The sequence below is a fragment of the Homarus americanus genome, unplaced genomic scaffold, assembly GCF_018991925.1.
Source record: "Homarus americanus isolate GMGI-L3 unplaced genomic scaffold, GMGI_Hamer_2.0 scaffold44110, whole genome shotgun sequence".
NCBI classification, from domain to species: domain Eukaryota; kingdom Metazoa; phylum Arthropoda; class Malacostraca; order Decapoda; family Nephropidae; genus Homarus; species Homarus americanus.
In genome coordinates this window covers 154,149-167,133 of record NW_024719061.1, presented here as the reverse complement: position 1 = coordinate 167,133, position 12,985 = coordinate 154,149, and the positions used below count along the sequence as shown (strand labels likewise).

At 34.3% G+C, this 12,985-nt stretch overlaps 1 protein-coding gene across 1 annotated transcript in view; it reads right to left on the bottom strand.

Annotated features, from left to right (window-relative positions):
* The window catches only part of LOC121859895 (C-Jun-amino-terminal kinase-interacting protein 4-like), a 110,230-nt gene that overhangs the window by 7,465 nt on the left and 89,780 nt on the right, over window positions 1-12,985 (bottom strand). Inside the window, 7 exon segments of the mRNA XM_042356852.1 lie at window positions 562-714; window positions 4,147-4,419; window positions 4,560-4,673; window positions 8,306-8,477; window positions 9,581-9,797; window positions 11,788-11,947; window positions 12,636-12,761. Of these exon segments, the coding sequence (XP_042212786.1) occupies window positions 562-714; window positions 4,147-4,419; window positions 4,560-4,673; window positions 8,306-8,477; window positions 9,581-9,797; window positions 11,788-11,947; window positions 12,636-12,761 (1,215 nt within the window).

Below are 12,985 nucleotides of genomic sequence, written 5' to 3'. Positions count from 1 at the left end.
GAGAGGCTGTAGCTGTCCAAGTGGTGATGGTAGGGCTGCTACGAATGGCCGTTGGTGGTTGCCGAGATGGGGTTGGAGGTGGTTGTGGTGGTTATAGTGGAGGAGGTTGTGGTGGTGGTGGAGGTATTAGGTTGGGCATTGAGGTGAGATAGGTTGTCCTCCACTGGTATATGCCACACCAGGAGGTGACTGGCTGTGTCTCGATCCTCCTCACGCTCGTCAGCTGTGAGGCACAAACATCAAAACAAGCACACCAAAAAATCCCAAGCAAGTAACACACAACAAAAAGCACTTAATTTCTTAAGCCTAGGCAAATACAAATATACAAGGGAAGGCTTTATGTTCTAAACTATTATGTAGCTGGCATGTAATTTAATATACTGTACTCTCAAAAGTTTCTTTGCAAGAAAGAGCATTATATTACTAATCTACAAGCATTTTTATCATATTTGTGCATATAAATCCTATGTACAAAAAAAGGGAGGAAACTTACATATAAAGAACAGCATTTAGTCACATCCTTAAAAATTGGATAATACAAGCAAACAAGTTTGGACTGACCAATTCTGAAGTCGATGTATCCTTCCCCACCAGATATCACTAGCATACTCTTTGGCTTCTTCTCCGGTTCGCTGTCCTCGTGTTCCTTGTCGGTGATGGCCCGTACAGAGGACGCAGTTGGTGCGGCTGTAAGGGCATTATACCCGCCTGAGCCTGTGAGTGTGCAGCTAACATTAATGACCAAAAGCAAAGAGGACAAGCACATGCGACCAGGGCTTCCTTTCAGGGGGCGTGAGGGAGGGAAAAGTATAGTACACTTAACAGAAACTTTTTAAAACTTGTTAATTCACATCTACAGCTTTTATGACAGTGCAGGGGTGTGAGGACACAGCATGTGATAGCAGAGAAGAACTGCGCACAAAAATTTTCAAAATTAAGCTTTTAGTACATGACACAAGATATTGATCTGAAGTTGAGAATGTAGAAGCTAGTTCTTAAGATAAAAAACAACAACTATTATTTAGAAGTATAAAATTGAGATTGTTTTCAAAAGTACACTACGAATTAACCATTTACAGTATAGCCATATTTTTTAATGCTATATTTACATTTTACTGTAAAATCCTTGTTCCTTGTAACACCAAGTACAGAGCATATACAGTTAAGATAATACTTAATAACTGTAGTACTGTACAATCAAGGTCAAAAGTTCACTCCTACCCAAAATGAAGCAGGATCGACCCTAAACAAAATAAATCAGTCAGGATAAGTCAGTTCTGAGACTCATTTCCGTGACTCAGTTTCACCATGGGGAGAGAACTTTTGTCCGCTACTGTACATGTGACCACCCATTCACACAAACAATCATACATTTTTCACTGTATACTAAAATATAAACAAATAATTCACATAAAACTTCCCTGACAGATGCTATAATTAAAGTAAAGTAACAGCATAACAAGAACTGTTATCAAACTCATGCTTGATAGGAGGGGAGTTTGCAACCTAAACATACATGGAATGGTATATTATTGTTCTGTATTTTCTAACAGCTTGATATAAAACATTAACATAAGTTATTTAGAATTCCAAGATGTTTGGCTTTTCCTAATTTTTTTTTTGCCATCCATAATTAAACTACACACCCGTAATCCTAACTACAGTCATATCTTCATTTGTGGAGAGCAACAGAATAGCACAAACAAACAATTTCTCATTCTCTTTTTTACCTCTGACATACACTGCTAATCACCTTCCTATCCTTGTATGTTATTCTGCAACTCTCATGCTTTCATTTATTTCATAGACTCATTTTGCAAAGAATGGGGGTCACATTATCATGGAAAACCTCAAAGATTTGTTATTTTCTATAACTAAATGGTGATACTTAAGTACTGGTGTGGATATTAACTGTCTTCTGTGCAATTAATTTGGTTATACTGTACACTGTTAATTTTTAACCACATGCCATACAGTTATACTCACAAAATGTACATATCCCAAAATTTGAAGTATCAATGTACATTCCAAAAATCCATGCACACACCAGGCAACAGTAGTAAAATGACAGTCAGAGATACATCAAGTACAGGCATTACAAATCTTGACAGGATATCTAGATGTCAATACAGTATACAGTTTACAAAAAGACACTTACAGATTCTATAATGCAAAGAAGATGCTTTTAATCTGTCAAAACCCATTTCCCCCCAACATGTAGTCTATTACTGATAGACCTTCCAAAAATGACCCATTCAGAAGTTACTGTCATCATTTAACAAAGACTAATACATAAAGTTTTTTGTCAAATCTTATCCAAAAGGAGCAATATAGTCCTTAAGATACAGTATAAATGATGAACAGTAATGATATTAAGGAAGTTGTTTGAGATGATACATAATTCTGTTCCTCTTTACAAGACACACATTCTGCTGCCACATTAAGAATAGAAGTTAAACAGTACGTGTAATTTGAGGCTCTGTTATCTTATCCAACGAAAATAAAACCTAAGTAATCCTGCTGTATGGATAAGTAGATATGATATACAAATTTACTCTTGTCAATTGCTGTAGCTGAAAGCATATAACTAAGCCATACATTTTTGTGCAATGTTACCAGTTGATAACATATAACAAAGCCTTACAGTAGTTATGTACTGCAGCTGGTTGATCACATTCAAACAACTAAGTCAGTCTAAAACGCACTGTACATCTTTAGTAACCTGCTTTGCTGAGGCCGATTGTCTTTTTAACAAACATTACATCATGCTCAAAATGAATAACACATTCTTCTCTAATATATATATATATATATATATATATATATATATATATATATATATATATATATATATATATATATATATATATATATATATATATATATATATATATATATATATATATATATATATATATATATATATATATATATATATATATATATATATATATATATATATATATATATATATATATATATATATATATATATATATATATATATATAAAATCCACTCCTAGTTCCACTACACAGAGCAACATCATCAAATTATCATACAGTACAATAAGAGAAATGCAAAGAAAAGACTCCTTCACGAGACCATATACAATACTGTACTACACATCAAGACTGAAGCATCATTACAAAAAAAAATAAATGAACAGTATCAAATGCTTAAATGAAGAGATATATATATTTTCATAGAAAATCACAACTGTATCCGACAGTGATCTGCCACTACAGTATAACATTCATGATGACATTTTTAAGTTGTGTGAAATACTGAAAACATAGCATTCTGAATGCATCAACAACTAACCCTTATTAATCTCCCCAGCAAAAAATATTACCTTAAAAACACTTCATGATATTCAATACTGTACAGTATTAATGCAAGTAAACCTCAGGTCAGTACCTGACAGGAAACAGGATGTGCTAAACTTTATGACCTGAAAGCTTTTTTTCACCTGGAGAATCAGTGATTTCAAAATTAATTCACTTTATAGACTGTACAGTAATTGTAATATAAGGATATGAGCAACTAAGTGAGGAATAACCCTATTTGTTGTCTTAACCTTTTCCTGTTGTCTACTAAACTTGTCTCACACCTTTCTCCTCCTCCTTACAGGTGTCTGTATCCCTTGGTCCACCCCACCAAAAATGGAATAAGAATAAAGTTAACTTTTTAGGGTTCTAGGAGGCTTTGCCACAGGTTCAGCATAAACTTAACTTAGCCTAACCATGGCTTCATCACCTCCAAAATAAACAAAGTACAGTGGTCCCTCGGTTAACGAACGGTTTGATTAACAAAATTTCGATTAACAAACTACCTCCCATAATGATCTTCAATTCGGTTAACGAACAAAACTTCGATTAACGAAGTAATACAGAAATAAAAGTTAGTGAATGAAATTTCCACACGAGTTGCTTATTTATGTGTATTTAATTCACTCTTATATTTTTCAAGTGATCTGTTACTTTGGGTTTGTTGTGGGGAATTAATAACACACTTTATGAGAGTAATTTCACCATGGAAGTCATCAAAAATAATACTGAAATGTAAGATCACTCTTAGGAGCATATAGGAAACTTTTACATAAATTTCTAGATCTTATGTATAATACTATAGAAAATTACACATACCTGGTACAGCAACAAAGAATTTGACAGCATCCCTATGCCCATGGAAGGAGAGTTGAGCTTGGGCCATGGAGCAATATGGGGCAAAAGAACCAGGCATTACTTGGTCTTTATTGTCAGCATATACTCGAATTACTGCCCCAGGCATCCGACTGGAACCACTAGTTCCTCCACTTATTCCTCCACTACTTCCCCCACTGTTCCCTCTAGTGGTAGTTCCTCCAGGAGTATTATTCTCAGTATTTCCACTAGTTGCTACTGGTCTGGGATTAGCATCTGTAAAAAGATATATTCTTCATAACAGATAACTTTCTTGGCAATCAAAAGTACTCTTGATATAAATGATGCATAACTTTCAAAATAGTATATTGTTACAGTTTATAAGAGTACAACTGAACAACTTTTGGGATACTTACTCTCGGACAAAGGAACAGAAATGATGACACCATTTCCTGTCCCGATCCACAGCCGATTTGAGGAAATGAGGAGGGCAGTTATTCTCACAAATGAGAAGCCTAACTTGCCCGTTCCTGGAACAGGTACTGTTGTTAAATGTTTACTGAAGGTCAGCTCACATATACAAAAACAAACTAAATGATTGCTGCATGAATACCAGGAAAAATGTTGATGGTAGCTATAGTAGCAAAAATAGATGGCAAGCAAATAAAAATGTAGGCTCTGAAAATATTAATGGAGGTTTGATACAGTACAGTACTCAAAATCATCTCATGATTAATTTTTGACTAAGAATCTCACATGTTATCATATAAAGTGTATGAGGTTAAAACCCAAGAAACTTCAGAGGGCCTGCTAGCTAGTAGCATTGATTCATTGTTTAGTTATGCCTCATCACTAAAACAATATCCTGAAAGGGAATTTTGGAACAGGAGTAAACTACACTTAAGGTCTAAAGACAAATTACAATGTCAAAAGCTGCAGTGCACACCTCACTTGTCACCTGTTGTCAGTAATCAACTGCTCAGTTCCAGCCAATTTGATGACATATCTTTAAGGAAGCAAGAGTCACTTAATCCAAACTTGGTCATAAAATGGGAATTCCAGGATCATCTCCATTTTCAAAACTTAACCATATTACCTTTGAAACTTATGTTTTATTGTTAAGTGTACTTAAAGGGATAGTATGTACCAACTTTGAAAAATATTTGTCTTTGAGGCTGTTAAATCCTCATTCCATATCAATTGTATTGACTGTTTAAACACTAATGACTTCTCTTAACACAAGACTAAGCTGTAATGGGGATGTATGATGGTCGCAGTTTCTGTTAAATGGAGTTAATATACCATGCAGCATGGATGGGATTGAATAGTCATTCTGCAATTAAAAAATCAGTTCTGGCCATAAAATAGTATTTCAAACTGTTCTGCGTTTTGTAAGTAGTACTGTATATGAGATTCGTTTGTCACTTTCAGTATAACTACAACCTAGGCAGAGCACAATACACTTGAACTTTCATTGTTAGCTATAATGTCTCTCACAACCTCACAGAGTATAGTAAATAATGTATGAAAAAAAATGGCAAAATAATTCAAAGATTCCATTCCCTCTATCCAGTGTTACATAAGAAGTAATATCTCTGTTAGCTGGATTCCCTCAAACCCGGAACTCTCCTATATCCGTAATTAAAATTTTCTTGGAAAATCGTTCCAAAAGTCGTAATTTTCCGGAAAATTACGGCTTTGGGAAAGTTTTTCTGGGGGGCACATTTTCCGGAAATTTCAGAGAAAATTTTCCCGAAACCCGGAAAATTCCGGGGATGAGAGATTTTTTTCCGGCTTTGAGAGAGTTGTCTCATTACCTGGAAGTGCTCTACACCAATTGTTCCGGGTAACGGAGATATCACTGTACACACATTCTCTTCTTAGATATAGAAGCTTTCATGTCTAATACCAATAATACTGTAAGTATTTTTCAAAATCTTCTTTGTTAATTCTAAATATCTAATTATAGATCTGTCCGAGATCAATTGACATGAAAGAATATTCTTCTCCCTTTCAATCTGCTAAATTTCAATAAAAGACCTCTACTTTACTCACATTTGAGCTACAAAGTATTTGAACTCATTAAAGAAAGGAGGGTCTTGATGCTTGGTTAGACATTCTTTATGATGTCTTACACAGTACACAATCCGTCATATATATGTTGCATTATTAAATATTAATAAAGACAATATGAAAAAAATAGAATTTAAAGGGTCTGTTTTAATGAATGACAAGTTTATTTTTATTTAGGAAAGTGGTTCAGAGGAATAGCTTTCTCAAAGAGGGTTTACTTTTTTTTTTAAACCAGGATGTTTAACATGTAATGCTGTACTGTATAGGGTTCCTGAGAATACAATTCATTCACAATCTTATCATCTAAAATAACAAGTGAGAAGAATATATTATACATTACCTGTTAAGATATATTTAAATCTATATGACTATTCTCTCCCACAACTATGGCACACACTACATAATGGTGAAGCAGACGCAGTGACAACGTGGGAAAAAGAAAAGGGTGGACTATACATAACTTCTAGAACAGTGTAAACACAATGCACATATACTAAACACAAAATGAATATGGTATCAACACTATAGGTATGCTTTATATGCTATGCCCCAGGGATGTAAAAAGACCTGCACTGTATTTGACATAACAAACATTTGTGGAAGCCCAAGTTATATCACTGTGCATAATTAATAACTAAAGCTTCAATTTCCATTTTGGTGATTAATAATAGCAGAGAGTGATTTTTCAACAGGGTCAAATTTACTAAATACTTGCAGTTAAGTTTTTGGACAACAATAATCATCATGGTCAAGTTCTACCCATACTTTATATATTACTTAATCTTAAAGTATTCAGCCAAAACAAAATTGCTATTCTATTAAAAAATATAGGACTAGAATATGAAAAATACGAACAGCAAATCATCTTTCTAACCTTAAAATTACAAAGAAAAAATACTACAAATGAAAATATTACAGCTACTACCAAAAACATTATCATCAATTAGGAAAATCTGAACTTAACATGCTGGCTCAAGAGACTCATTTCAAAATAAGTGTTACTGAGAAACGAGTCACATAAATGCACCATCTTAAGCTCACAACTACCTGATTTAATAATACAACTGGTTAGTACCTCCAGGGAAGACACCTATATTAGGCGCAAAAATTTGGCAGTCATCATACAGCATCAGTGGGGCAAGCAGAAGAAAGCGGCAGATGATACAACAGCAGGGGAGGGATTCAGTAGTCAGCAGCAGCACAGCAGCAGAGTAGTAGTAGTGGTAGCAGCAGATGGTGATGATGGTGCAGCAGGTTCAGCAAATCAGGCCAAATCAATGAGCAGTGTTATGTGGAGGTGGGCAGTCAAGGGGTGATGCATTATTACAGCTTTTTGAGAATGCACGGTGCTACTAAGTGTCTGAGGTTAGCTAATTGTTATTGTAAGTCTACAGGTGATTAATATTTATTTTCAAGAGAAAGGGAGCAACTTGCTGTATGTTAGATCACTGCATGAGGCAAAAATCATTACCCAGTGCTAAAACAAAATAATATCCCTCTGAATATCTAAAAATACAATCTTGTAAGAAAGTTAGAAACTCATGCTAAACAGTTGAAGTACACATACCTAATATTCTAAAATTTTAATGCTTAGGCCTATATTCCTCTTCCTCAAGTTACAGGAATTCAATCTCACTACTTGTAAAATTAATCCAACATACATCAACCCACAAGAAAAATGAAACTGACAACAAAGCAAAAACACACAAATTTGTAAACTTTATTGTTAAATTCCATGTTGTTATCATATTTACTGTTTTGGGATGTACCACAAATTCACATTTGATACTAAATGGTAACTTAGACTGATAAACCCTAATAATAAAGATCTGGGTGTTTATGTTACACAGTACAGTATCTTTGATAAAATTGTAATTGCAAAACAAAGAACTTTAATTATAAGAAATAATTTAGACACCCCCACCTCTAAATCAGTGTGAGTATATTGTGACAGACTGCAGAGTGGTAATCACTAAGTAACCCCTGATGCATCAAACAACATGATATTTAGACTGAATAAATCAACAACTGAGGAACATTATGACATAATTCAAAACAAGCAAACAATTAATGCTGCATGTGTACTTACCGAGCATCTTAGATACATATGGCTCTATGTCAACATCTTGAAGGTGCTGGTGAGTGTGTGCATGGTAAAGACGGAGGGTCGAATCCAACCGAATGCTCACCCAAACACCATCACCAATCCATGCCATCTGTCTTACTTGTGACTCTTTGCGTGGATGGGCATCAAATGATTTCTGATGGTTCACAGAAAATATTATTAACATAAGTTCACTTCATTAAGTATTAAACCTAAAAACTGTAGACCCATTGTCAGTAACTGTCCAAGAAAGTCCCAACATGAAAGAAGAAATAGGGAGTGACCTTCCTCTGCCTGACAATTACCTGATAGCACACACACACACTGCAGCATAACCCAAGGTACACATCCTCAAACTCACCAGTACCCTTCCTAATATGTTATTCTTCAATTTCTGTTTCTTTTATTGTTTTTTTTTGCTTCAGACTTTCATATTCTTTGATGCTTCCCTACTTCTAACTTCTACTTTCTCCATTGTGTATATTTATTGAAATCATGTTTGGCCTATTCATTTTTTATTAAATTTTAAAGGCCTTTCCTACTATGTTAAAGGGTGGATGGAATCAAGAGCAACACAGACTTACCCATCATTTGTTATTTATTCCTAGTGCAAGTATTTGGCAATTGTTTCACTAACAAAATTGTTTAAGAAATAAAATGATCAGTAAATGTTTCATACATGCAATTCAGATTTGATAAATGAAGGTGTTCAAAGATTGCAATTGAAATATCTAGGACTGATTCTTTATGTATCACCAAGAGAAAGTGAAAATACTGAGAAAAGAGAGAAGCTTGGAACCACTGGGTCATAATGTTCAACTATGTATCAACAGCAAAACTACACTCATTTATAAAACTCAAAAGCAACACATTCAAATGAAACTCAAGTATATACACATTAAAGAAAGACATTAAAGAAAGTCATAGGTTAAACTAATTAATACAAAGTCACATACACTAAGTCATAAGATATACATGTAATTATATTTTTGCTATTATCTAGATATCAAAATTATTAGCACTTGATGAACTGGACACCACTGGATATGTGGGTGATGTTTGATTTAATTTTAATAAAACTTATGATTGACCAAATGTTCAGCAAAAAAAGTTCTATGGTTGTTCAATAATGTAAAAAATAAATCAAATGCATCAGAATATACCTCCATTTTCTTGAATTAAGATGTACAGTACTGATGCAATGCAAATTTAACAACAAAATCAAAATAACCAAATTTTAAAAATGGAAATATTACATACTTCAACATTCATAATACGAGGGTCGACAACGTGAATCTTGTTGCGATATCCACACCAGACTTTGTTGTGTACAACGTGCATACACCGAATGGAGTGATGAGGTTTGCCTAGGTCTAATAAATGGTAATTAGTTAAGTCCCACTGTCCATCCCCTTGCCGGTGGAAAATAGCAACAGTGCCATCTGCAAGAGCTGCCAAGACTCGACCTTTGATGTGTCTGCAAGAGAGTAATTTCATATATCTTTAAAGCTTTACTGGTATATAATGACCATCTTTGTTTTATATCACACACACACACACACACACACACACACACACACACACACACACACACACACCCATCTAGTTATTATATATCTTATTTGTGTCACTTATGTTACTTGTATATTATTTGTAATTCGAAACCCATTCCCCAAATATGTAACTGTATATTTTCAGCCTTCTGGCTGCCAAGCTCTTTCAATAAACCGTTAATCATTATTATTATTATTATTATTATTATTATTATTATTACACACACACACACACTCACACACACTCTCTCACACACTCTCACACACACTCGCACACTCTCACACACTCACACTCTACACACACTCTCACACACACACTCTCACACACCCACTCACACACACCTCACACACACACTCTCACACACACTCTCACACACACACTCTCACACACACTCTCTCACACCCTCACACACACTCTCACACACACACACTCACACACACACTCTCACACACACACTCTCTCACTCTCAATACATTAACCCACTATAAATGATCTTCAAAACTATAGTGTGGCTATACAGAAACATAGGATTAAGTACTTGAACAAGATAAGGAAGCATATGAGGTGTATAAGGATCATCATGTACTACAGATGAAGGTACAGTAATTATCAGAGAAGATGTTTTCACCTGTATCAGTACAGCATTGCGACCTGTTTAATGTTTATCATTAGTCATTAGACTCTTCTAAATATATTCAAATTAAAAGCTCCTTCTAAAGTATATTCCCTACTTTTCCATCTAATCTATAATGCTCTCATAGCTTTCTACACTTGCCTTGCACCATTTTCTTCACAGCATATCTTAAAAATTACTAATATGGTAATATGGTTCTCGTGAACCAATTGACAAATATTTCATCGTCCAGCAGCCAAATGTCAAAACGTTACCCTGTAGTACAGTATTTTTATTTTATCTTATTTATTGGTATTATTTTTATTTATTCCTCAAATTTACTAGTATATATTACAGTATATTATCTTATTCCTCATAGGAGTTGGTAACTGGCAAGAATTCAGTTTCAGAGTTGGTAATGTTACAGCCTCAGAAGGATAAACTAGAAGGGAGAGAGAGAGAGAGAGAAAGGGAGACAGGAGAGAGAGACAGAGGGAGATTTTACAACGAACTTTGCTGAGGTGTTAAATGTGAAACAGATGGCCCTCGCCTCGGGCTGACTAACTCGCTCCCTGTGTAGTTCAGAAGATAGTCTCTAGCCGTCCAGTGAGCTAACAAGTCAGGGAGCTAATAAGTCCTACATTAGACCCGAAACACCTAAGTTTTTATAAAATTTAACACCCTACTCTACTCAAATATATTATATGTACTGTAGTTGTTAATAGTGAAGGAACGTACGAGTGAATTAATTATCTCAATACGTAACATATGTAATTTGTACTCTGCATGTTTTAACTGAATAAAGAACAATTGAGTCCAACGTGCAAGGGTCTCATTATCCCACAGTCGCTCATTGGGCGGTTACAGGCATCATCTGTTGTGGTGGTGGTGGTCACATCGGCCAAGACACATTAGTGTGAATTTGGTGTCTCGGATTATACCTAATATTTCTCAAAAGCTTGGTTAAATTATACACAAAGTACAGTACTGTATATGTAAGACTCAGACTTCCCCCCAAATCAGATCGGTTTATAAACGAGTATATACAGTATCACTACAGGTATTTAAAAAAAAAAAGTTTCATATAATTGGTCCCAATCTTTGCAAAATAAAGATTCTATTGCACGATCATAATTCATACTAAGAATTTTCTGTACTTCTGAATTACCAGTAGCTAATTTATGCAAATATAATTAAGCATCCATATAAATTTAGGATATTTCATAAAATCTGGGAGTAAATGACACTTGAAATTAGTAAAAATGACTAATATTGCTTGATATAATGAGTTAATTCTTACACAATGGACAGCACAGAGTCCTTGAGCTTGATTGAGTGTAGGCAGCGCTTCCAGTGGCGAACAGCTGAATGGACATATATGGAGCCACTCTGTGATCCTAGCCACATGGTCGACAGCACAGAGGACATCTTTTCAATCTCCTCTGTTACTACGCTGGAGTCTGGTAGAACATTATACGAATTAATTTTGAACAATAATTTTGGTCTGTCAATATTGGTACAAATGTCTAAATTTATCACTAATCATTTAAACAAAGTCAAAAGTAGTATCAAGAACCTAAACTTACTAATTAATATAGTCACTAATATGTTATAAACTGAGTCACAAATCAAAACAGTCTAAGCTGCATATATTTCATGTCATGTAAATAGTTTTCCTATTGAAGAAATATACAATAATTAAAGTTAAAAGGTATCAAAGTTAACTAGCCTGTGCTTCAACAACAATAATACTTAATTAAATTCTAAACAAAAGATGTACTGTATTAACTGGTGACAAGTAGCTAAAATACTAATAAGTTTTGACACTTTCAAGACACTTGATACAACAACTTAATGACAGTAATATTTCAAGAGTAATTCTAATTAAAAATTAGTGGAAAACAAGTTTTGATGCTAATCAATATATTCTGAACATACTAGTGAATAACAAATGCAATACATTAAAATCTATAAATGTTCACAGCCCTAATAATCTAATGAGTATTTCTGGCAAGCTTATTTCAAGCACCACTGAAGTAATCATGAGAATTAAAACAGTAGATCTACAACATCTAACAACAGTAATCGACTTCTTCATAAAAAAGGTTCAGAGACAAAAGTCCAAGTAAAAGATGAAGCAGTTAGTACCTTGAGAAGGCTGTGCTTCTTCAACCCCATCTTTGACAACACCCTCTGGGTCCTTAAGTAATCTCCGTGGTGGTACTTCTTCCTCCTCTGAATTTTCTAGTACCTCTGCCCTGTCTGCATCTTGATCTGAAAATGCAACAAAAATCTTAACGTAAAAAATAATAAACTAAACATAATAATACTATTAAAGTAAATATAAAATAATCATTATTTATTGTTTGGGTGGTGAATCACACTAAATAGACCATTAAATATTCCTTTTTTTATTATTATTATTTTTTGCTTAGACCAGTTTATATAATCACAATAACTTTAAAGAACAGCAACAAGTCTCCTTCCTTGATCTACAT